The 26,825-nt window shown below is 39.9% G+C and overlaps 1 protein-coding gene across 6 annotated transcripts in view; it reads left to right on the top strand.

Annotated features, from left to right (window-relative positions):
• Positions 1 to 26,825, top strand: part of CTNNA1 (catenin alpha 1) — a 306,207-nt gene that overhangs the window by 258,766 nt on the left and 20,616 nt on the right. For all 6 annotated transcript variants that reach the window (XM_032425307.1, XM_032425304.1, XM_032425305.1 and 3 more), the window contains one exon: positions 15,751 to 15,843. In XM_032425307.1, the coding sequence (XP_032281198.1) occupies positions 15,751 to 15,843 (93 nt within the window). The remainder of the gene's footprint in view (positions 1 to 15,750; positions 15,844 to 26,825) is intronic.

Raw genomic sequence — 26,825 nt, 5'->3', positions numbered from 1 at the left:
CTTTGGCTATTGTTGATAATGCTGCTATAAACATCAGGGTGCGTGCACCTTTTCTGTGTTTTTGTATCCTTTGGGTAAATATCTAGGAGTGTAGTTGCTGGGTTGTACGGTAGTCCTATTTTTAACTTTTTAAGGAAGCTCCATATTGTTTTCCAGAGTGGCTGCACCAGCTTGCATTCCCACCAATGATTCAAGAGGGTTCCCCTTTCTCTGCATCCTCACCAACACTTTTGTGTCTTTTGTTGTTAATTTTAGCCATTCTGACAGGTGTGAAGTGCTGTCTCATCATGGTTTTGATTTGTATTTCCCTGATGATGAGTAATGTTGAGCATCTTTTCATGTGGCTGTTAGCCATCTGGATGTCTTCTTTCTGTTGTTATTTTAAAGATTTTATTTATTGAGAGAGAGAGCACAGGTGGGGCAAGGGGCAGTGGGAGAAGCAAGACCCCCTGCTGAGCTTGGGCTTGATCCATGCAGGGCTCCATCCTGGAACTCTGGAATCGTGACCTCTGAGCTGAAGGCAGCTGCTTAACCAGCTGAGCCACCTCAAGAGGGCCATGGGAAGCCCCCAAATTTGTAGCTGGTTGGTCAGAAGTGTGGGCATGCACATGCACATTATTAATGTAATTTATTATTTTTAAACCATGTACATAATGTAATTTATTATTTTTAAAGATTTTTTTATTTATTTGAGAGAGAGAGCAGGGGGACTGGCAGAGGGAGAGAGAGAAGCAGAGGGAGAGCAGAAGCCGAGCGTGGAGCCCAACATGGGCCCAATCCCAGGACCCCAAAAATCATGACCTGAGCTGAAGTCAGATGCTTAGCTGACTGAACCACCCAGGCGCCCCAGCCATCTGGATGTCTTCTTTGGAAAAGTGTCTATTCATGTCTTCTCCCCATTTCTTAACTGGATTATTTGTTTTTGGGGTGTTGAGTTTGATAAGCTCTTTAAGATTTTGGATACTAACCCTTTATTAGATATATCATTTGCAGATATCTTCTCTCATTGCGTAGGCTGCCTTTTGGTGTTGTTGATTGTTTCCTTTGCTGTCCAGAAGCTTTTTTATCTTGATGAAGTACCAGTAGTTCATTTTTGCTTTTGTTTCCTTTGCTTCCTGCAACGTGTCTAGTAAGAAGTTGCTGCAGCCAAGGTCAAAGAGTTTGCTGCCCTGTGTTCTCCTCTAGGATTTTGATGGTTTCCTGTCTCGTATTTAGGTCTTTCATCCATTCTGAATTTATTTTTGTGTCTGGTGTAAGAAAGTGGTCCAATTTCATTCTTCTGTGTGTTGTTGTCCAGTTTTCCCAACACCATTTGTTGAAGAGACTTTCCATTGGACATTCTTCCCTGCTTTGTCAAAGATTAGTTGACCATATAGTTGTGGGTCATAGGTCAGTCTTCTATTCAAGTTAATGATTCATTTGGAATTAAAATCAGAAGAATATCATTTTGTGTCTGTGTTTAAGCATAATCTTGTTCACCGTAGTCAATGACAGCATGAGGTGTAACCTCCAGATACACAAAGATCGTCTTTAGGAAGCCAACCTCCTCTAAGTAGCCTGCATATTAGAAAGTATGCCTGTAAAGCAGAAAGCAAGGACACTGTCAGCCCAAGGCATAGGGTAACAGGTACCGGTAGTGGCATGGGAACCAGCTCATTGTGGTCCCTGAACCTCAGAGAGCGAGCCCTTGTCTCTAGTGCTGGAGGGCTCTGCTCTGTCATCCTCATCCAGCACAGTTGACACTTGCTGTTGCTGTGCATCTGCTGTGCAACCAGGTGTATGCAGATACCGTGCCTTTTCCACAACAGCATTTCTTGGTAAGGAAATTGTGGCTTAGGGAGGTTAAGTAACTTACCTAAGGTCCTCCAGCAGTGAGGGCTCTGTCTTTTGAGCTTGCTAGTGTAGTGGACAGCATTATGTGGACCTGGTGGCTCTGGAGATCTTGCTTCAGGAGCATTGTCCATGCTTCCACTTTTTATTTCATTCTGAACTTTACTAACCTTTTGAGTTTAGAGTTTGGTGTTCCCTATCACAACTCAGTTCTGACCTCTTTCTCGCCCCTGTCACACACACACACCCCCGTACTTATCATATATGTATTAAATGACATCCTATGCCTGAGGCATAACTAAAGGCTTTGTAGTACAACTCTGCAAACAGTTGAATTGCATTTATGGTAATAGAGATACTAGGATATATAATTGCATATGTGCTTGAAAAGGAAATGAGTTTTTAAAGTGTCGTAGAAGTGTAAAATTCTTGACTCAAGGCAGAACTTTATCCTTCAGTGACAAGTCTTCTCTACCCCGCACTGCTTATGTATTATGATGAGCACTGAACTAGTGAGGGACTTGTTTTAAACAAAGGTGAAATACTTCATTTTGTTGTTGTTGTTTTTTTTTAAGATTTTATTTATTTATTTGACAGACACAGCGAGAGAGGGAACACAAGCAGGGGGAGTGGGAGAGGGAGAAGCAGGCTTCCCGCGGAGCAGGGAGCCCGATGCGGGGCTCGATCCCAGGACCCTGGGATCATGACCTGAGCCGAAGGCAGACGCTTAACGACTGAGCCACCCAGGCGCCCCGAAATACTTCATTTTGATTGTTTTGTTAATCTCTTTACTTTTTTTGTTGCCTTATTAGTTCCTTCTTAAATTGGAGTAAATGTCAGCTGACTTTGGTTTTTGTGGCCTTTTGCATTTTTCCTAGGGGTTTAGGGAAGTAAGAGAACTTGGGAAAGTTGAATAGGGCTAGTGGCGCTAGCAGGAAAGGAGGGGCGCAGATTCTGCAGCCCCTGAGAATTCTACCAGATAGGTTTGACTTTTTAAAATACTGCAGTAAAAGATAAGTAAGATGAAATACTGAAGTAAAACTCTCTGCTAACCATCTGCAGTTAGCACAGACCCCACAGATAAAGGGCATGATCCCCAGCAAGATTGCTCTCACTGTAGATGGAAGCTGCCACATGCTCTTCTGACCCAAGTGACTTTACATTTAGGAGTCCTCATGACCCCCCCTCACATGACTGCTGCACTTCCTGCAAGTTTGGAGGGTCCCCAGGCTGCCCACACTTCTGACCAACTGGCTACAAATTTGGGGGCTTCCCATGGCTCTCTTGAGGTCTGATAATGTGCTAGAACAACTCCTAGAACTCAGGAGAGTGTGTACGTAGGGGCCCACCAGGAGTTACCTCATTAGCATAAACTGTCCGGGCCAGTGATGAATAACAAAGACACTCTTATCATTAACTGAAGCAGTCTCAGGTATGGAAGTTGCCTTCCAGGAAACACCTCCCCATCTTGAAGGAATGTGGAATGCCTGGTTTTCAGGTAGATGGCCATACTGCCATAAAGCCATGTAGGATAGAAGAGGTAAGACAGGGCTGGTGTTTTTCTGCAGCTTTACTGCATCCTGTTTGTGGCCATTTACCCAGTGACTTACTATTTCTCTTATCTGGTTCTTCTTGCATTGTTCTTTTTTTCCCTGGAGGTTCTCCCCCCTGGGAGCTAGGTTTTCTGTTCTTCAGGAATTGGGTCCATCTCTTCACACCACAGTGAGTGGTTTTTTTCTTGTAGAATCATAGATTCTCATTCTGATATGTAAATCCCCCTTCTTTGTAACATCCATGTATTGTTACTTATCTTTTCTTGGACTGCTTCTGTAGGGGGACTTTGCTGGGTTCTCTGGTTGTCAGGAAAGGGGAGCCACAGTCTCCTTCTCTGGAACTTCCTCTCTTTTTTACTGCTGTGCACATGTGAATTGAGAGTAGCTGTCAGTTATAAACCCACACCTGATTTCGAAGATATGGTATGGAAAAAGAATGTCCAATATCTCATTAGCTTTTTATGTTGATTACATGTTAAAATGTAATATTTTGGGATTAAAAAACTGCAAATTAGGGGCACCTGGGTGGCTCATTCAGCTAAATGTCTGCCTTCGGCTCAGGTCATGATCACAGGGTCCTAGGATTGAGTCCTGTTCACGCTCCCTTGCTCAGTCTCATTCTCTCTCTCTCTCAAATAAAATAAAATCTTAAAAAAAGAAAGAGAGAGAGAGAAAGGAAGAAAGGAAGGAAGAAAGAAAACCCCAGCAAATTATTTTTGCTAATTTCATCATTTTTAGTGGCTACTCAAAATTTTAAATTCCTAGAACCTTACAGCTTGCCACTAGAAATCATTCTCTTGATTGAACAATTCTTAGTATATAGTTGGCCATTCAGCCTGTTTAGAATCCCCTTATTTTTATCTTGCACTCTAAATTTAATCTAGATAAAACATGTCTACATTATTCCCTTATATCCTTTTTGGTAACTTCCATGGTCACCCCATTAACATTGGGATACCTGCAGGAAGCATAGTTTATATTCTAGCAGCAGCTGTGTGCATTCCAGCTGCTTATCAGCTTCCCACAGGAGATTCTGTTAACGTGCTGTCCAGTAATTCCTTTTTCTCTTTTTCTCCACCCCCCCCCCCCCAGTTTTCCCCATGAATATTTGGGTGCTGCTGTGTATCAGGTATCTGCTCCGTGGGCTTAGATGCACTCCTCTCACATCTGATCCCTAAGCCGGTAGTCTGATTTATTGGGTGTTAGAAGATGTGCCCTTCAGCACCAAAGTAAAGCCAGGCTTCTTCCCAGAACCATTTGGGGATGCTGTGAAGTTGTTGCGGTAGGAATCTAAACTCAACATAAAGCTCTCATCAGCCAGTTTGCCCAGGGTTGCTCTGTGGCAACAGCGCTTAGGCTCATTTGCTCATATCTCAATATTAGAGATATTATAAGAGTTTCTGAAAGCATCCCTATGGAGCAAGGTGCCTGAGGAGGAAAAAAAGCGCCAGTTTAGGTAGGTGTGGTTTTGGGACATTGCCATTTAAAAATACAGCTTTAAAAAAAATTATAAAAGAGAAATATGAGTTCATTTTAGAGAATTTGGAAAAGAAAAGCACAAAGAATAAAAAGTAACATTTTGGAGTAGATTTATACTTACTTGTGGGTTGACTTTTTAAAAAAATTTATAAAACTGATATACTGATTTATTTTTTGAGGCAAATGGTATCATAATTTGTTACGACGTAATGTGTTTTTCTCCTGCTTGCCATATCATAGCCATTTTATTGTATTACGAAGCAGTCATTTGTAGTATTTCTGTTGATTGCATACTGGTCCATTTATTTAACTAGTCCCCTACCATTAGGCATGTCGGTTATTTAGGTTGTTTTAGTCTTTCATTATTAAATGTAATGTTTTGATAAACATCCTTGTTTTTTGTTTTTCTGGATTTTTTTGGGGGGGGTGGGCCACCATTCCACCCAGTTGTTCAAGCCGAAAATCTAGGAGTCGTCCTTGAGTCTTCTTTTTTCCCCTCATGTTCCGTATCTAATCTACATGTCCTCCCCATATCCTGTCTTTTCTTTATTCCATGGTCACTTCCCTAGTCTGAGCCATCCTGTCTCACTGGACTTCTGCCACTGCCTCCTAGCTGATTTTTGTGCTTGCACTCTTGTCTCTCTCTAGTCTCTTTTTTTGTAGAGCAGCCAGCATGACCCCTTTAAATCAGATCACATCATTCCTTTGCTTCAGGACCCATTCACCTGTGGCTTTCTAGGCACACTTCACATAAAATCCTAAAACCCACAGTCTTCTGCTTCTGCTGCGGCTTTAAGATTTATTTATTTACAGAGAGAGAGAGACAGCATGTGTGCACTCAAGCAGAGGCAGCGGGGAAGGGACAGAGGCAGAGGGAGAGAAAGATATTAAGCAGGCTCCAAGCTCAGCCCTGAGCCTGACGTGGGGCTTGATCTCATGACTCTGAGCTGAGCGGAAACCAAGAGTTAGACGCTTAACTGACTGAGCCACCCAAGCACCCCCTAAAACCCGCATTCTTAACTGTGGTCCATAAGGTACCCTGCCTGCCTTTCCAGCTGCTTCTAGTCTTTCTCTGTTTCTTTTTGTGCTTTGCCCCCCCTTAAAAACATTTTCCACACGAACACTTGGGTGCTGCTATTGTACGATAGCTGCACCTTGGCATTAGATGCACTCCTCTCACATGTGATCCCTAAACTGGGTGGTCTGATTTATTGGGTGTTAGAAAAATGTGCTCTTCAGCACTGAAGTGAAGCCAAACATGTCACCACCTTACATCCTCTGCACTCCATGGGCCCTCTGCCTGGAATGTTCTGTCCGCTTATCCTCTACCCCACAGGCTTTTGCTCAAATGTTTCCTGTGCATAGAGGCTCTCCTGGTTCCCTCATCCCCTCCATTCCACCTTCCACCATTTTTTTTTTAAACCATTCACCTGTTTTATAGCCTCTATAACATTTTTCACTATTTGAAATTATTAGGTCTGTTTTGTTTTCTTATTTTTCTGTTCCCCACCTCATACTCTAATAGAATGTAAATTCGTTGAGAACATGGGCCTAGAACAGTGCCTGGAACATAGTAGGTACTCACTAACTACTAGATGAATGAATGAATACTAGTTCTCAGGTAATAAACAGTAAAGTTACTGAGGTGCTCAACCTTCAGATCCCTGGAACACAGTCCCCCAGGATTATCATTCATTGGTCTCAGGACTGGACTTTGAGAAATGTAGAGCTGTATGTTATGACTGAACATCATTGATATTAAGCCTGAGTATTTGTAATGTTTATACAAAAGAGCATCATAACACATCATTCTGTATAACGTGTACATGAGGGGATTAATAGTAAAATTTTGGGGGATGTGAAGATGAAGGGGAAAATTGGAAACTTTTCAAAGATGAGCTGACACTGATTTCAGAAATATTTTTGTTTGTTAGCACAGAGCTTTCAAAAGCCTATAGCAAATTTTCTATAGTTGAGGGAGAAAAAAAATTGTAATAGAGTCTTATGACAGATATTTATAGTATTCTTGATATGTCCCAGTCACTGTTCTAGGCACTAGGAGGTAGTAATGAATGGAACACAAATCTCCACGCCCATGCGAGTTATGCTCTACTATAGAGAGAGAGACAATAAAAGTAATTTATATAGTCTGTTTATTTTATATAATGTGATACAAATGACGCTAAGATGATATGTGAAAAAAGTTATCCATTTTATCAGCATTTTAGATGGAAGCTGAGCTAAAACTGTTATTTAAGTAGCATTTTAATACATGACCAAAATAAAATTGGAGCAGATGTGTTGGCACTTGCTAACTTGGTTTTTGGAAGTCTTATTTATTGCTTTAATAGAAATACTTTCTTTCAAGACCAAGTAAAATAGTATAAAAAGGTTATGCTTTAATTTGGGGTGTCATGTAAAGTTGCTTCAAATACATAAAATAGTTTCTGAGTAGTATTAGGGATAACACCCATTTAAAAATGGAAACCTTTTTATGGTGCCTTCCTTGTATATCACATTATGGAAACACAAGATTAATTTCAAGAATAAAAACCATATACTGACTCTTAAGGTTTTAGAAGCAGAAGCAAATTTCTCCAGTCCCTCTGTGTCCACACAGTTAGTGTCCAGAAGGCTGTGTAGGGCTGGCTGCCGATTGGATCCTCATTCAGTTACACTCTGTTTTATTTGAAAAAGCAAATAATGGAGTGTTTGCCGTGAAGTTGTTCTTAACTTATTTTCTCAGGTTCTGGCTAGGACCTCTGACTGTCTCATACCACATTTGTCAGTGGAATCCATTACCACAAGGTATCAAAGTCCATTTTTTTATGCGAAGGGTGCATAGAGGTTGTGTGTCCCCAAGGTCAGTGAGTAAGGGAGCAAGAGCTGAAGGTCATTACTGGTGAGCTGGGTGATGCTTCTTTTCACCATTTTCTTCTGTTCTACAGTATAGCGCTGAGGGCTTTTCTTTCATCTTCTTATGAAAGGGCAAGGCTGTGCTTCTGGGTAATGATAATACCTTTTATACTTGACTCTTTCTTCCATATCAAGTTAATGATTTCTTTATGTTGCTCTTCATTTTAAAGTGTATTGAGATGAAAAATTTATTTTGTCAGAAATACTAACCTTTTTGTCAATAATGCAACACTCACGTGTCCTTTTTAATTGCTTCATTCTTTGCCTACCTCCCTTGGCTGTGAGCAGCTTAATAGCTAAGGAGCAATCAGTTTTCCCTTTTAATTTTGCTTTCTTCTGAGTTCTTTTTCAATTTCATGAATTGAGAGTGAAATAGGAAAAATGCCATTCATGAAATCTTGCTTATAAAAACTATGTATCACTTAATACCCCTTTCCACTCAGCCCCAGACATTGCATTAAAATGGGCCTCTTAATGTAATGAAATTGCTACAATAAGATGGTATCTAGTTCATTGTTTTGTGTTTTAAGAACCAAAAAGTAGGATGCCTGGGTGGCTCAGTCAGTTAAGCGTCTGCCTTCCGCTCAGGTCATAATCCCGGGGTCCTGGGATCAGGTCCCATATCGCATTGGACTCCCTGCTCAGTGGGGAGGAGCCTCCTTCTCCCTCTGCCCCTCCCCCTACACTTGTGTGTGGGTGTGCGAACTCTCTCTCTCTCTCAAAAATGAATAAATAAAATCTTTTTAAAAAGAACCAAAAAGTAAATAACTGGTATGCTTTTGAGTTAGATTATCATTGCTTGTTGCATTGCCCTGTGAGCCACCCACACCCCAAATATTTCCCATTATCCAGGACTTTATTCGCTTGAAATGTGTATTTTTACTGCAGATTGAATGATCTGCATTATTACTTATGTACTGTGGTTTGCTGATGATGCACAGTAAAGTAGCCTTGAAGAAGTCTCTGTAAGGAGCATTTGAATTGAACACTGCCTGTGTATGATCCACCTGTGACATCTTCAGTATTTTCTCAGTGCTTCTGTATAATACTGTAGACTGAAATTCTTGTAAATAGCAGAGTAAATGAAGCTTCAGTTTTCTAGGACTTGTAGTATGTTTAAACAATCAGTGTTCTTGGTGGGGGCGGGGGGGTGGTGGGGCGGTGGGATGCTGACCTTGGATTCCAAAAGAATTTACTAAGCCTATTGAGCTTGGTCTTCCCACATTTTCAAAGATCTGTAAGTTCATATGCATGAGTCTGCAAAACAGAAGTGTCTTGTGTATACTATTTTAACACCTCATATCCCAAACAAGTGTTTTTGGCTGAACTTAACCACTTAGTCAAATTTTGGGCTGGTCTAATGAGGGCAGTAGATGAACTTTGTTCTCAGAGAACATCAGGATTCTTTTCTCTTGGAACATTGGTAGGAATGACAAAGGAAGCACTGCCCAGACTTCATCCTGCTCCAGAAGAGTATAGGCCCTCCTGTTTGCTCATCAGTAGAGCTGATGAACTGATGTTCTATCTGTAGTGAGAAATGGGGAACTTTCAAAGTGGTCCATATGATAACCAAGTAAATGGAAATGATTATTGTATCATCTAGGTGGCGATTTACAATGAAAGCCTTTAAGAAAATATCAAATAGCCAAGTCTTTTAAAATAGTTTATGGTGTTTTTTTCTAATCCTTTTATTAGAGATGCTTGTATTTATATCCTGTCTCTCCCTAAATTAGACTTGATATGGCGTATTTCAAATAAAGACATACATGATAAAATAAGGTAGATGTAGAAAATCAGGACCTAGGAAAAGAATAATAGACAATTTTCAACTATAATTACTATGACTGCGTTTGGATTTGGCATGGAATTTCCTGGTAGCAAGGGGGAAAGGATGAAACAATCAGTTGTGTAGTTGTTGTCTTTAGAATGGAGGGAGGATGCCCATTTTTTCATGGGAAATAGCCTATCCTAAAAATGTGGAAAGAATCCTTACATGGAGCTTTTATATATTTATATATAAAGGTCATTTAATGATTAAATAGAGTCCTCAACATTTTAATACCTAATACAGTGACAGATTCCACATGATTATCTTTTTTTTTAATCTGGTCATTTCTCTTTAAAAAGGCAAGGTCATATCATTCAGTTGCCACTGAGTTGAGATGCAAACAGCTGTGATCTCGTGAGGGGCCTAGCATGCGGCCTTCAGCCTCCCAGTGACAATATTGGGGAGAACAGAGGGCTGTGAGTCAGGTGCTTCCTTCTGATCATCCCAGTGTAGCTTTCTCCTTTCTTTTTTAAAATAGTGTACGACCTTTGTTTATGTTTTAAGTGTATTTTATAAAGAGCATACGTTTACTTATTGTTACTCAGTTTGGCAGGGTTTTTTTTTCCAGTTAATTAGAGAGTTTTGTACATACACATTTCATTACTGTTATGACATGTGGATTCATTTTTACCATTACATTTTGTTCTCTTTTTCCTTCTTTACACTCTGTTTCCATCCCTCCTCTGATTATCTTTCCGCTTCTGGATTGATTAATTGATCTTCTCACCTCCTATTTTTATCCCTTCTTCTTGTTTGGAAGTGGTGAGCTCTGTTTTTTTAGTAGTAACTCTGGATGTTTTAGCATGCATGTTTAACTCAGAGGTTGAGGTTAATCAGTATCTTTTCCTCTTTCTGAAACAATGTCAGAATCTTAGAATGCTTTAACTTCCACCATTCTCCAACTTAAATATCACTGTTGCCCAGTGCTTTCTTTTAAGTTTTAGCCCCATTAGTGTTGCTGTATTCATTTTTTCAACTTGGCTTAAATTGTACCTGATACATTATTTTCATTGCTTCTCATTTCTTCTTATATGTTGTTAAGCCCTCCATCTGGAATTACTTACCTTTTTCTTGAAGCATTTTTGTTACAAACTGCTTTAGTCAGGGTAGGGAAGATCTGTCTGGAGTAAATGCTCTCAGGTTGTTTTGGTTTTGTTGGTTTTAATGTCTTTATTGTGCCCCAAATCTTGGAAAAATAATTTCATTGAATGTACGGTCCTAGGATGATTTCTCCATTGCTGCCCTCCCCCCCGCCCCGCCCCAATTTGAAGATACTTTTTCCCCATCTCTTTGGCCATTGTTGCTATTGAGAAGTCAGCAGTCAGTCTTACTGAGCTTACTTTGTGAATAATTTGCATTAACTTTCTGGCTGTTTTAAAAATCTTGTCTTTGTTGTTGTAAAGCTTCACAATAGTATGTCCAGGTATGGATTTCTTTTTATTCACCCTACTTATTAAAATGTCTTCTCAAATCTGAAATTTATATTTCATCCACTCTGAAAAATTTTTAACCGAAATCTCTTTCACTATTGCTGCTCTCCCATTTTGTCTTTCCTTCTGAATCCTTTATAGTTGAATAGTAGTCTCTTTCAGTCTAATTGCACATCTCTTTAATTTCGTGTGTGATTTCCATATCATGAAAATTTCTTGGTTTTCCTGAATAACTTTTTCAGTTTTACTTTACAGGTTAGTAATTCTCTTTCTATCAGTATTTAGTCAAGATTACTTTAAACTTCCTAGAAGTTGTGAAGTTATTAATTTTCTCTTGTGGTTCTACTTTGACCCTTCTCCAATATGCCTCGTCATTTTTGAGTGTATTTTTCCTTTGTATACTTTTATTTCTGTTAACATAAGAAACATATTTTTAAATACTCCAGTTTTGATCATTTGAGTATCTGCCATCATTATGGATCTGATTACACAATTGTTTTGCTTACTCCTGCCCAAGATAGCTTATCTCCTTTTGTACTTACTGCATTTTTTTATTGTAAATTCACATTCCTGGCATTTTGCATATGAGAATTCTTTGAGGCCTGGGTTTAGATTACCTTCCATCGGGGAAAATTTCCATTTATATTTGCTTCTGTTGGTTGCTTAGGGATACCACTAACACATGACTAGATCAGAGGCATTTACCTTGTGAGAGCCATGGTGTTGCTGGTCCATTAAAAACCCAAATTCTGATCACAGAATGGCTCATACCCCATTTCTCTGTTCCCCACCCATGTATAAACAGTTTTCAGTGCTTGCTTTTTCCTCTTTGAATTTCTGCTTTCTCATATCTAGCCTCTGATAATTTTCCTTAATTAATACCTGGTTAGCCCTGCATTAAAAAAACAAAAACAAGATTTTTGAGGCATAAATTACAGACTATAAAATTCACCCTTTTAACTATACAATTCAGTGATTTTGACTAAATTTACAGAAGTCTGCAGCCATTACCACAATCCAATTAGGAATTTTTCTATCATCCATGCATGCTTCGTTTTTTGGTGGCTTACTCTGTTCCATCATTTCCCTTGTGGATTTGGGAGTAACTGGTGGAATTTCAAGTGGTTCTGAAATTTGTATGATGTGCAGTTGGGACTTCTCACTTAATGCATGACAGGTTTGGAGAGTTGAGTTATTGTTATTTTGTACTTTTTTTTTGAGAGTTCAGACTCAGCCATTTTAAAGAGGAAAACTTAGGTGGTAGCTTGACCCAAAGCCCCAGTGGCAAGTAATTTAGGTTTTGAGCTTCATCCTCTTCAGCCTTATGGTTACACTCTGTTACACACTTAGACTTAAAAGCTCCCTTTTCCAAAGTTCTTCTCACTTGTTTCACTCCCACAAAATGGGTGTAGGCTGTTAGGTCACTAATAAATGATTAATTTATTACCGAGAACAAAAAGAAATCTTAACTTCCTTCAGACGGTCCAGAGTAAGGGGCAGTAGAGCACCTCAGCCAAATATGAATGAGAAGCAGTAACTTGGGGCAGTGGGAAACAACTTGTGTTTGAGTTCAAACAAATTTCAACTTCATTTAAAGTCATCAACACATGTATAATAGAGAAAAAGTTGTCATAGTGGGTTATTTTTTCCACTACAGAACTTCAGAAGAGAAAATCTAGTATAAAGGTAGAGTTTTCCTAACTGTTTGAAAAGTTGTCTTTTCTGTAATGTGCAGATGTCATATTTGTTGACTGACACAGCCTGGCTGTGAGATTTTTTTTTTTCTCCACAGCACAGATTGTTACTGCACTACTCTTGAAACTAGCAGAACTCCAGGGCTTTTTTTTTTTTTAAATCAGCGAGTTGCTGGTTTTCTGAAATGTTCTGCTCTTCTACAAGGTCCAAATTTACATGGTGTAGGCATAAACCATGCAAGAGGCCTTCAGGATTTCAAAGCTCGTGGTCGTAGTGTCAGTCTTAGCCCACTTCTTGGATTAGCAGGAATGAAAGACGTTTAAGTTGTTAATACACAATTTACCATGAGAGCAGAGATACAGTCATTTATTCTCAGAACAAATCTAGAGGTACTGGGCAGGTAAGTGCTCTGCCAGGTTCTCTACAAGTTAGCTGCTCTAAGTATTTTTAATTCAAACTTGAGAGTCTTCTTCAGTCTCAGTATTAATTGCTCTCCCAAATTTCTAGAGCCCCAGAAGGAGACATTTAGGAAGCCCCTCCCCTCACCCTCAGCTTTCACTGTCATCAAGCCTGGCACTAGTATATGAGGTTAGCCTCTCAGCCTCTCAGAGGGCTACGGTTGAGATGTTGCATTTGCACATTTGTCATTGTTAGAAGTGAGTAGCCCTGTCCCTGGAGGGTGAATAGAAGCTCATTCATCTGGAGAAGACTGTCAGTGACAGGCGCCCGCTTCCTGCTCCCCAGCCAGGCGGGGTGGCCTCCTGAAACAGGCAGTGTACTCTTGTAGACATAACTGCTTCAGCAGTACATCAGGAACCATTTTAAGTAATGTTTTAAAATAAAGAGCAAGTCTTCCATAACCTTTATAACCTTTATTTTGTTAGGTTTTGTATCAGGAAATGGGAAAGATGGTTTACAGAAGTTAGCCATTTCAGCCTCAGCCACACACCACTCTCAGGTGTCTGATCTACAGCGGATGATAGTTTCCATAATCTTTGCTTCTGAAGTATTCTTCTGGGTTTTACAGATTCGTAAAATTGGGAGAGTATAAATTGAAATAAAATTGTGGTAGTCGTGACTAGAGAGTAGAAGATAGAAGCACAGTGACAGACCTTCCTGAATTTAACACTTGGCTGGCCTCCCAAATGGCAGGAGTGGGGCGGGGGTGCTGGGTCTTAGTATGCTCACCTCTCCAGGAATCTTTGTTAGCCCCAAGCTGCTAAAGCAGTGATAAACCTCAAATTTTATATTTGTTTTTCAAAATGCCTTCTTAAGGAATTGAGGCAATAGGAGTTACAAATTCATGAACATATCTGATTTAAGCTTTTTCCTTCACTGTAGTATCATAAAATGTACATTTGAGAGATAAGTTTTTTAAAAGTTTTAATATTCTACAAAATATAGTTTTGGTCATATTTTGCAGTAATTTTTTTTTAAGAGAGGAAGAGAGTGAGGGAGGGGCAGAGAGAGAGAGAGAATCTTAAGCAGACTCTGCGCTGAGCATGTAGCCCTACTCGGGGCTCCATCCCACTTCCCTGAGATCATGACCTGAGCCAAAACCAAGAGTCAGATGCTTAACTGGCTGAGTCACCTGGGTGCCCCTGCAGTAACTTTTAAACAAACAGAAGTCTACAATCAACTCTGTTACCATCATGAAGACTAGTGTCTCTTTGCCCAGATCCAGATGATACTAGAAAGTGGAATTGTAATCTTAAGGGGGGGGAGGGTATAAATGTTACTTCTTTATAGGATCTTGAAGTCCCCTAAACATTAAGGATTTAGCTTAATTTTTCACTTCCTTACATGTTATGTGTAAATTGCACATTAGTTCTTTGGTTTCTTCTTATGGTTAGGCATTGCAGGATTCTGATAGCAGTCTTACAGAAAGCTGATAATCCCTAACCATACGACTGGAAACAATAGCCATAATAGTATGTAATTTTTCTTGTGCCTTTATGTGCTTCCGTTGGGTGGAGGAGTGAAAATCAAAGGTTATCACCCTTGCCCTTGTTTACTCTGGCATTTAAGCTCCTGGAAAGTGCCTCTGATACTGAGCTGCCCACGCCTCTGTCATTCATAACTCAGTTTGCGACCAGGGGAAAGATGTGTCTTAGCACTGTGTATTCATTTGGTCCGTGGTGTTGCTGATGGAATTGGCAGGCCTGTTCATTTAGAAACATGGATAAGTGATCGCAGCCCTCACAGTTGCTCCAGAGCCGCCGCCTCGGCACCGGCAGGGCCTCAGCAGAGCAAGTATGACACAACCTGGAAAGACCGTTTCTGGCTTCCTGAGCCGTGTCACGGAGATACTTGGATGAGGAGGACAGGATTTTAGTTCAAGTGAAGCAGTACCATTTAGGAAAGAGGCCAGCTGTCAGTACTTTTGAGAACCTGGTCGAAGGACAGTTTTGCTCTTAACTGTGGGACGTCATCCCTGTTACTTTTTACATTTCTGATGAAGAGGCCTTGGGTACATCTTGATGTTGTCTTAATACTATTTTCTTATGTGAAAAATAGCTTTGTGTTCAAGTAAAACTCCTCTTGGCTTAGTAAGCATCCATTCACTCGGCACATGAGAATAGCAACTCAGAATTCCTATTTCTTTTTTTCAAGAACAGCTGCATAGTATATTTTTATTTGAGGATACCAACTATTCTTTCCTGATGCCCTTGGTTCCTTAGATTTTCTCATGTTGTCCGCACCACGAGAACCTCTTTCTGAAGCTGCTGTTGAGGCAGATTAGAGCACATGTAAAATCTTGGGTTACACGCCCTGAAATTTAAGTCACCAACTTAAAGTGTGGCCTTTGTTACAGGTCTGTACTATCTCCTTAGCACAGAGATTTAAAAAAAAAATTGTCCTCCAAAGTAGGTAATCAGTCTGTGAGAAATAAAACACCACTGACGCTCTTGGCATGTGTTCTGTAGAAGATCCGGGGTGGGAGTAGGTATACATGTGTTTTCTTTAGCGATCAAAAGAAAAAACTTCAAAGATCTTTTTATGGTGTTCCTTCTTTTAGGTTGCCAACTTGGCCTGTTCCATCTCAAACAATGAAGAAGGTGTAAAACTTGTTCGAATGTCAGCAAGTCAGCTAGAAGCCCTCTGTCCTCAGGTAAGGTATGACCAGGAATGTTTATTGTACCACCCAACTGGATTTTGGTTAGAGTGGACTCGAGATTTATTTATTTAGTTTTGTTTTTAGGATTTTACATGGAAGCCTTGGGGGAACAAAATACTGATCCAGAATTCACGTAGTGTGGAGAAATTTGTGTTTAACTTCAAGTGACATTTCCCTGGGGCATCACATGTTACTATCCCCTTGCCCTTCATTAAAAATGCATAGTGTCCTTCACTGCTGGCAAATGGAGGGGGGTAGTGACCACACTATTCATTCTGCACCCTCCTTGAGAGAGGGCCTTTTGTAACATCTGGCAGTCCTGGAATTAGGGTAGTTACCCCATGAGCCTGACGGTAGGAACAGCTACCCACCTATGCTCCTACTTAATGCCTGGGATTTGGATCTCTGTGTTGGAGGGAACAAGATTCAAGAGCTAGAACCATTACTCCATAATGTCCTAAAGTATATTCTGATACAGATATTAATAATGTAATCCAGCCAGCTACTGAATTAAAAGCTTGAGAACTTTTCTCCATTTATAATGGCATATTGGAAGACTAGTGATTAGGCTAGGTTAAGCATCTGGGACTCTCAAAAGACTCTGAAGCACATAGAAGAACAGTTGCTTTGTTAAATGCCCAGTGTGTTGCCTGCCTCCTGTGGAATGGACTGTGTCTATGGGACCCGGAGCTCCTTGACAGTCACAGGAGTATAAGTGCTGTTTTCCATGGAAGAGGCTGCCTCTCTGATTTCCCACGTAGAGACTGCCTCATTGGCATACTCTGAGGATTTACATTCACTCTGTCTAAATGTCCTGCCAGATGGCAGTGGCAGATAAAGGGAAACAAAGCATAGGAACTGGAGTAACAGAAGACAGGTCCCAGGAATGAAGTTTCTGTTTTATGTCTGCAACCAGCTTTAAAATATATTGAGGTCTCATTTGTGTAAATAATTTCTGACACTCAAGATAGGCCACCATAATAAGGAACGCCTGGTTATTAATCTGGGATCCTAGCTGGTGCACAGGCTAGTTAGGGCATTTGTTCTCCTCTCACTCATGTGGATTTAATGTGCCAGTGAGAGTTGCTTTGTCTAAACACTGGTGTGATGGGCCATATTGTGAATCCATATTATGTGTTGGACATCTCCGCAGCTTTAATCCAGTCATGAAATCTGGTAGGATTCGGTAGCTGTAAAGATAGAAGCACAATGGATTGAGTCACCTGTAGAAAGTTCATGGATGACCAAATTATATGAAGTAAATTTAGAGTAGATTTCTAAGATTTGGCCTTCTTTCCTCAAGTTTGCCGTTTTACCTTATCAGCACTTAGTTTTTAATGTCTTTAGTTCTCCATTTGGTTTTGAAATGCTTGAAAAGTGACAATGCTTTCACATATCGGCTGAAACAGATGGTAACATACGCTGATCACACCTACCAAGAGTATTTATATAAATGATCTTAAAGCCTAGGAGAAAAATCGCATGGAGAGTCCAGTAGATCCCAATGAAATGATGGTGTGCATAAATCATGTGTGGCTGGGCCGTGTTGCACAGGTTTGAGTGAGGATACACCCTCCAGGGAAGTAGGCGTAGACAGTGCCCAGACCACACTTGGTATTGGGTGTATGTTCTGGATAAAAAGGCGTTTCTCTAGGTGTGTTGCTTGTCTCCCAGACCCTGACCTAGGCTCATTTCTACTTGTGCTCACAAGCGGGGCTGGGCAGACTCCTTGAAGGCAAATAGAGCCGGCGTTTGCAGGCATGGCCGTGACAGCCTGAGTATTACGTGGTGTTTCTACAAGAGGTAGCTGCAACTCCACCCCAGCCCATTGTTGCCAGGTCCTTTCTTTTTTCTTTTTTTAAATTTTTTAAAAGATTTTATTATTTGTCAGAGCACGAGCAGGGGGGAGTGGGAGAGGGAGAAGCAGGCTCCTCGCTGAGCAGGGAGCCCGATGCGGGGCTTGATCCCAGGGCCCCCGTGATCACGACCTGAGCTGAAGGCAGACGCTTAACGACTGAGCCACCCAGGTGCCCCTCCTTTCATTATTTTAAAAGAGAAGTCAGCAATTCAGATTTTTCTGTCAAGTCTCCATTTTAAATGGTAACTAATGAAAAGTTTTGAAAATCTTTGAGTGTGATAAACTCTTCTGGGACTGCATCTGGCTTACTTTGGCCCATGTGTAGCACGCTCAAAGGGCCTCTTCTTCAAAGATGCTGGTGGCCATCCCTCTGAGGAAGAGGGCTTTCAGTGGAGGCTTACTCCTTGCTCTTCATCCTGATTTGGGCAGCGACCTCCAGCACCAGGGCCCTAGCCCTGACTTGTTCCATTCCATAGTCACTGGTTTGTTGGATAAACAAGAGTCTAGGCAAGTTAATCAACTAGGCGAGATAGTTCACCAGGAGTTTAAGAAGGGGTTTACTATGCTGTAGTGTGTAGACAGTTTTTAGAGTACATCTTTCTTAATTGTGAGGCTGCTGTCAGTATCTGTCCCCAGGATGGAATACCTGTGAGGTATTTCCAGGCTATTTTTTGTGCCTCACACGCAGGCTCTTGCATTTAGGAAGTAGGTCCCTGTCATGGGGGTGTCCTCCTTGTGTAACTTCCCTAGGGGCTGCTTTTCTGTGGTCCCACCTACAGTTCGGATTTGGATCCTAGACCTTATTGTTCCTTTCTGGGAGGGATGATAGATGGAACCTCTAGAGCCTTTTCTTTTTTTTTTTCTTCCACTTTTCAGTCCAACCAATAGCAAATTAACTTTTGGAAAGGGGAACTGTTCTAAAGTACTCACTTTTTAGCAGTTAAACAACGTTAACTTCAAATATTTGAGATTAATTAAAGTTGAAGAGGAAGTAACTTGAAAGTGGCTTTATTTTGTTGCTTGGGGGATAAAAAAAAGCACCCACATTTTTTTGTGATTTGCTATTATAAGAAAGGAAGTAGGTCAGCTGTCTCTGCCTGCATTGCCCTCTACCCTGTGGCTGCACTCTTCCACTCTTCATCAGGAGGGAGACCTGCTCCCGTCTGAGCACGGAGCCCTAATCTCACATGGCTTTATAAGGAAAAAACCCAGCTGTTTTGAGGAAAGATCTGAATCTGTACCCCACATATCCCCGGCATGTCTTGTTTGTGAATGCTCCCAAGTCTTAGTCCATGGTAGCTGCTTAGGATATTTCACTTGTTTAGTTCATTTGGTGCTAGCCAGGGAGGAAAAAGAAAAAGAAGAATGTTTCTGACAATTGAGTCTTTAAAATTGTAGGAGGGCATTTTGGAGATGATCTCACTTAATATTTTATTTTTCTTAGTTCATTTGTGAGAATGAGCATTGTACGTTTAGGTTAATATAGATCTGGTCCTTTAATAATTCATAGAGCTTGGTTTAATGCGTGGCCTTTCTTGGAAATCTACACAAGGTTGAATTAAGTATTTGAAGCCACTTCTTATCTGCATTTCTTTTTCTTTTTTTCTTTTTTGTACTTATCACTAACTAGAGAAATAACTTATAAAATTGCCCATTCTTTCATATTGCTTCTTTTCCCGTTGTGCTTCTGGGAACGCTGATCATTTTTGTGGCTGACAGGCTTAACAAGCATCAGATAAGCACAAACCCACACAGGCCTGGCCTATCGGTGGTGAGAAACTATATAGCTCTTAAAGGGCAGCCAAAGCATACAGGCCACGGTGCCCTGTGACCTCAGCTCTCACTCATCTATTATTTCACAATCAGAGGATCATCTGCCTTTGAACCAGCTCACTTTTCCACTTTTGATATTGTCTAATCTTTTCTTTCAAAGCAGTTTCACTGAAGAGCTGGAAGGAGATGCTTCTGACTAAAAGTTGCTGTACCTTGCCCGCCCCCACCCCACTTCCACTCCCTCTGACAAGGCTGTGCAGGTAACAGGCCGCCAGAGATGCTGCATTCTCCTTGTAGGGCTTGCATTTTGATACTGGTCTCGTTCTCTTTTCTTGTGAAGTCTGATTTCCATATCCTAACATTTGGAAAGTGATTCCTTCTGTTTTCTTGAGAAGTCTGTATAATGGGTATTAGTCCTTTAAATGTTTGGGATTATTTACCAATGAAGTTGTTTGGCCTATAGTCTTCTTTGTGGGAAGGTTTTTAACAGTTCAGTTTCTGTAATAGATACAAGGATATTCACACTGGCTGTTTCTTCTAGAGTGAGGTTTGGTAATTTGTATTGCATCAGTTACTATGTTTTTCCTTCTGCTTGCTTTGTGTTTAATTTGCTCTTTCTCTAGTTTCTGAAGTTCAAAGCATTGAGATCATTGGTTTGAGAGCTTTTTTTCTAATGTCACACTTAAACATTTAATGCTATAAATTTCTCTTAAAGCACTGCTTTAGCTGCATCCCACAAATTCCAATATATGTCTTAGATAGTATGGGAAGGTCAGGAAAGACGTCACTGAGAACGTGATTTAGAAGAATAGACCTGGAGGAGATGACCCAGCAAGCCATGGAGGGTAGAGCGAACAGCAAACACAGAGGCTTTGAGGAAGCGGGTCAGATATCTAAGAGGAGTTTGTGTGATTTGGGGCCTTTTAGGTCCATGGTAAGGCTCTTTACTCTGAGTGACATGGGAAGTCATTGAACGATTTTGAATAGAGGATTGACATGATCTAACTTAGGTTTGAACACAGTCTCCATGACTTTGTCAGGAGGGACAGAAGTAGAGATACTCCTCAGGAGGCTGCGCTAAGCAGAATAATCCCTGCCACCACCCCCCCCCCCCACCAAAGATGTTCATTAACTAATTCCTAAAACCTATGAATGTATTACCTTCTATGGTAGAAGGGACTTTGCAAAGGTAAAAAACAAAAACAAAAACATGAAGAATTTTTACCCGGTTAGATTATCCATTTGGTTTCCTAATATAATCACAAGTGTCCTACTATGAGGGAGGCAAGGGTGTCAGCATCTGAGAAGACACTGTTATCATGGAAGAAGGAGTTGGAGCAGTGTGGCCACAAGTAGAGGAATGTGGGCATCCTCTAGGAGTAGGACCGGATTCCCTAGAGCCTCTAAAATGAATAGGTCTGCTGACACTTTGATTTTTAGCTCTGTAAGATCCATTTTAGACTTCTGATATCCAGAACTTTAAGATAATACATTTGTGTTGTTTTAAGCTAAACTGTTTTGATAACAATATGTTACAGCAGCAATAGGAAACCAAAACAGAGGATTTGGTATTAATCCAGGAAGGAGGGAGGACAGTGGACATGGTGAGCACTGGTTAGAGTCTGGATATATTTTGATGATAGAATTTACTGAAGGATTAGATGTGAGGTGGAGGGGAAGGAGAAGAGCCAGGGAGAAATCAAGATTTTCAGTCTAAGTAGCTGGAAGCATGGAACTGTCATTTATTTTTGATAGGGAAAAGTGGTTTGAGGGAAGAGTTAATAAGGAGCTCAGTTTTGGACATGATAATTGATAAGCAAGACGCTAAATGAAATTCAGGGATCAGATCTGGACAGGATGTATAAATTGATACTAATCAGCACATACGTGATGCTTAAAGCCGTGAGCCTGAATGTACTCATTAATGGAATGAGTATACCTAGAGTAAAAAGGTCTAGGAACTAAAACTAGGGTTCTCTAGCATTTAGAGTTTGGGGAGATGAGCAATATCCAGTAATGGAGATCGAGGAAGGGTTAGTAAGACTAGAAGAACACTAGAAGCTGGTTCTGCCTTGGAAGCCAAGTGAAAAACAGTGTTTGTAGGAAGGGTGTTCATTCAAATGGTAGTAGAAAGTGAACTGAGAATTTATGCTTGGATTGAGCCACTTGTAGATGTCATAAGTTACTTTGGACAAAAGAAGTTTAGGTAGAGTTTAGGAGACACAAGCTTGACTGGAGTGGGTTCAAGAGAGAAGAGGGGGATTGAGGTTAGCATGTTGGCAGTTCTTTCAAGTTTTAGATAAGGTTTCTAGAGACATGGGGTGGTAGCATGAGGTGGGTATGGGATTGAGAGTGTTCCTTGTTTTTTATTTTTAGTTGGGAGCTATAATAGCATGGTTTTCTTTCTTTTCTTTTTTAGAATTTATTTTAGAGAGTTTGCATGTGTGCACAAGGGGAGGGGCAAAGGAAGAGGATCTCAAGCAGACTCCCCACTGAGTGAGGAGCCTGATGCAGGGCAGGATCTCACAACCCTGAGATCATGACCTAAGCCAAAACCAAAAGTCAAACGCTCAACTGACTGAGCCACCCAGGTGCTTCTATAATAGCATGTTTTTTATGTTTACCTGATGAAAATAATCCAGTATAGGAGAAGTAGTGACAGTATAGAATAGAGGGGAAATATTGATAATATAGAATTAGGAAATAGTCCAGTAAAAGGGAAATACTGATAATACAGAATAATAATATCAGTATCAAATATTGATAATATAGAATAGAATATAGATAATCTATATGATCAGTAGAATTTATAAGAAAATATCGATAGAGATACTGATATCTATACTGATAATATACAATGGAGGGAGAATTACTAGAGAAATGTTCTGGAGTAGGGGAGACAAAATAGAGATCTAGGGGACAGGTGGAAAGAAAGGTTGATCTGAGATGGAAGCATAGATTGAACACCATATTTTTAAAAAGGTAAGACAGTACATGGCACAGATGTAGGTAGGTGGGTAGATTTGGTGATAGGAACCTATAGACATTGTCTTCTGATTGCATTCACCTTCCCATTTAAATAGGAAGCAGCAGAATTACAAGCTGAGAGTGAGGATGCTCGCAGAAGTGTTACAGGTTTGAGAAGAAGGTGTGAAACGAATAGAGCCCAGACTTGAAAGGAGATTGACTGGACTAAGGAAATGTCCCCAACATTATGCATCTTGAGTGATAAGAATTTTAAAGAAAGGGGCGCCTGGATGGCTCAGTCGTTAAGCGTCTGCCTTCGGCTCAGGTCATGATCCCAGGGTCCTGGAATCGAGCCCCGCATCGGGCTCCCTGCTCAGCAGGAGGCCTGCTTCTCCCTCTCCCACTCTCCCTGCTTGTGTTCCCCCTCTTGCTGTGTCTCTCTCTCTGTCAAATAAATAAATACAATCTTAAAAAAAAATTTTTTTTTCTTAAAGAAAGACCACTCAGCATGATTGGAAGGAGGAAATTGTGAGATGTCTGAGTGGAGCTGCTTGGTACGTAGCATGGATATGAGTTGGGAGCTAGAATGAATGGTCTAGATAGATGTGGGAGTAGTTGGCCACCTAAGTGGTATGCAAAATCATGAAACTAGATGAAATTGCTCACAATGAGGGGAGAAGTGTAGAAAGAGGAGAGAAGGCAGCGTAGGATGGAACCTTGAGGAACTTCACTGTTAGTGGAGGAAGACAAGGCAGTAAAGGAGACAGAGGAAAAAATAGCCAGAACAGTGGAAGTAAAACAGAAGTATTTGACAAAATCTAACGTTAAGGCCTGATAAAAAACACTTTGTAAACCAAGAACGGAAGAGAATTTGCTCAGCCTGATAACTTCATACTTAATGGTGAAATGTAATATTTAATGGGAACTGGTTGAGCCTTTTCCCCCTTCAATCAGAAACGAGACAAGGATTCCTTTTCAACATTGTTCTAGAGGTTTTAGCCAACAGCAGCATTTTAAAAGTTACCATTCAACATGGTTGTAGTACCTAGTTTTGGGCCTTTTGCAAATTTATTGAGCAAGAATATTAACTCACATTAATTTTTATTTCTTTGATTTGTGAGAGTAAATTTGTTTACTAGTCCTTAGGTAGGCTGTCCATGTCTTTCCCCCATTTTTCTGCTAGTATTTTGGTCTTCTCCTTTCAGATTTACGTAACACTGTATACTTCATCTGTTATATATACTTAAATACAGAAGTAATATAGTCAAATTTATGAATTGACTTCTCCCATTGTTACTTGGAAGTAGGGGATAGTTTTCTAAGAAGTGAGAAATATTATTTCTATTTAAATATTAAAAGCATAAATAAATTCTTTAGCTTTGTTATCTGTCTGGAAACAATCTTAGCATTTAAATATAAGCATGACGTGAGGCTTTAATTTTATTTTTCTCCAGATAGCACATCAAATGTAAAAATAATGTACTATTATTCCCCGCTGGTATGTGATGTCACTTTTATCGTACACTGAATTATGCTCTATGATAGGGCCTGTTTTTAGATGATTCTGTTCTAATTACTTTAGCTTTGTATTACATTTTAATTAACTCGCTTCATTACTCTTGCTCTCTGTCCCCAAGATTTTTTCGCTATTCCCAGCTATTTATTGCTCCAGATGAATCTGTGAATAAATAGGTTACTCTTCCTACCCCAGAACAAGAAATGTATTATTGTTTGAGTTTTTGTAATGTAACTTAGAAAAGTTTAGTCACTTACTGTTATTTCAATCATGTGGGTTTCTTTACAGATTTAACCCCTTATATTTCCTATTAACTGCTTTCAAAAAGATCTGACATTCTTCTCATTTTATTTTCTAACTTTTTTCTGGCATATAGAAGAATTTATTAATTTTTAAGATATATTTATATTGTCTAGCTACCTAATGAACTCTTAATAAATCTAAAATTTTTTTCAGTTGACTTTTCAGTTTCCTAGATAAACAAAGATCGTCTGTATTGAGAAGTAATTTTGTGTTCTCTAACAGCTTTTTCTTTTATTTCATTCCCATTTTATTTTATTGACGAGAAGGACCATTATATTATTATTTAACTAATGGTGACCGTAAGTATATCAATAATAACATCTTTATTTTTAAGGTAAATGATTCTAGATTTCACCACTAAGTATTATATTTGATGATTATTTAAAGTAGTATGTTAAGTATCTTTCTATTTCTAATTTACTGAGTCGTCAGAAATGAGTATTTATCACATGTCCTTTGTAAACAGTTCTGTAAATGAAAATGAGAAAGTTAATCTTAGACAAGGTGCCTTTTCTCCATTATACTGTGTGAGATAAGATATGTTACTGAACAAAGAGAGCAATTTTCTCTTTGTAATGGAGGAATTATCTTCGTATTTAAAACATATAATTAATTCCCTGCCCATGTTTATTTGGCTCTGTTAGGAAACATTTTCTTCAGCCAGATATTCTTAAAAGGTCTAGCTCTGCTCTGATTCATTGATGCATTTAGTGAATCAGTGAGTTAAGAAATGAAGAGTAGTCCTCACTGGTGAACCACCTGATGGGAAGTGAGTGAATGGTAAGAAGGAAAAGAGGCAAAGAACAAGCCTTGAGATGATGAAGAGAAGACCACCACATAACACATGAAAAGATGACGGGAAGTCTCTTCTCACAAATGGTTGTAAACCCATATACCTTTGAAAGTGGCAGGCTATCAATAACTAATAAGTAGATGGCCCAGTCCCCTACGCCTCCGAATCTCTAGCTGATGGTCTCGATGGTCTGGCATTTCCACTTGTTTCTGCAGGAAGAGGAGTAGCTGCACTAGTCTAGGAGGTGTGCTGTTTCAGTTAAAAGTCTTTGAGGGCTAAGTTGATGTTATTCTTGAATACTGCTCTCAATATATTGGGAATTAAACACATGACCTGAAGGCATGTGGTTCCTGTGGCACCTAACAAAACTTATCCCAGATCCTACCCTCTGGTTTGCATGCCCAGATACCTCTGTGGTAGCTGTTGTTCTGCTTCATCCAGATCCCTACTCCCATCACCACTAGTTTCATCTTGTCTTTGCTTCCCTTGCAAATTGCATTATTACAAATACATTTATTTCTAATAACCCTAAGGACCTTGTAACCTAGAAATGTTACTAATTGTTCTCTCAGTTTGATTTCATTATTTACTGATTGAATGAAAACAGCAAGGGATCTGAGTAGATACTTCAACAAAGAATATATGCTAATGGTCAATAAGCACATGAAAAGATGTGCAGCATCCTGAGCCATCAGAGAAATGCAAAGTAAAACCACAATGAGATCTCATTCCACACCCACTAGGATGGCTATCGTTAAAAAAGAAAGAGAGATAGAAAGAGTGGGAGAAAAGAAAAAAAACAAGTGTTAGTGAAGATGTGGGGAAATTGGAACCTTCATACATGCTGGTGGGAATGTAAAATTGTGCAGCTGCTTTGGAAAACAGTCTGGCAGTTTCTCTAAAGTTAAATTCCACTTCCAATGCTACTTTTAAATACCCAAGAATAATGAAAACACAGAGACATGTATATGAATGTTCATAACAGCTTTATTCATGATGGCCAGAGGTGGAAATGGTTCAAATGTCCATCAGTTGATGAATGGATAAATAAATTCTTATATATCTGTATAATGGCATATTATTCATCAATAAAAAGCAATGAAATGCTGGCACATTCTCCAGCATGGAAGAACCTTTTTTTTTTTTTTTTTAAGATTTATTTATTTGACAGAGAGAGACACAGCGAGAGAGGGAACACAAGCACGGGGAGTGGGAGAGGGAGAAGCAGGCTTCCTGCTGAGCAGGCTCCCTGGACCCTGGTCCCAGGGCTCGATCCCAGGACCCTGGGACCATGACCCTGAGCCGAAGGCAGAAGCCTAATAATGACTGAGCCACCCAGGTGCCCCCAGCATGGAAGAACCTTGAAAACATTAAGTGAAAGAATCTAGTTACAAAAACCCATATACTAATGTGATTCCGTTTATATGAACTGCCCAGAATAGGCAAATCCACAGAGAAAGAAAGTAAAGTTAGTGGTTGCCAGTAGGTAGGGCTAAGGAATATTGAGGGAAATGGGGACTGACTGCTGACGGATATGGAATTTGTTTTTGGGGTGATGAAAATGTTCTAAATGTTCTAAAAATGACTGTGGTGATGGTTTTACAACTGTGAATATCCTAAAAACTAGTGAATTGTATGGTTTAAATGGCCAAATTTTTTCGGTGTGTGAATTATATCTCAATAAAGCTGGGTGTTTGGGTGTTGGGTTTTTGTTTTTTTTTTTACAGATTACTTTTTATTCTTTTATTTATTTTTTAAGAGAGAAT

This window comes from Phoca vitulina, unplaced genomic scaffold (assembly GCF_004348235.1).
Source record: "Phoca vitulina isolate PV1807 unplaced genomic scaffold, GSC_HSeal_1.0 scaffold32, whole genome shotgun sequence".
Classification (NCBI taxonomy): Eukaryota; Metazoa; Chordata; class Mammalia; order Carnivora; family Phocidae; genus Phoca; species Phoca vitulina.
This window is presented reverse-complemented; position numbering and strand designations above follow the sequence as displayed.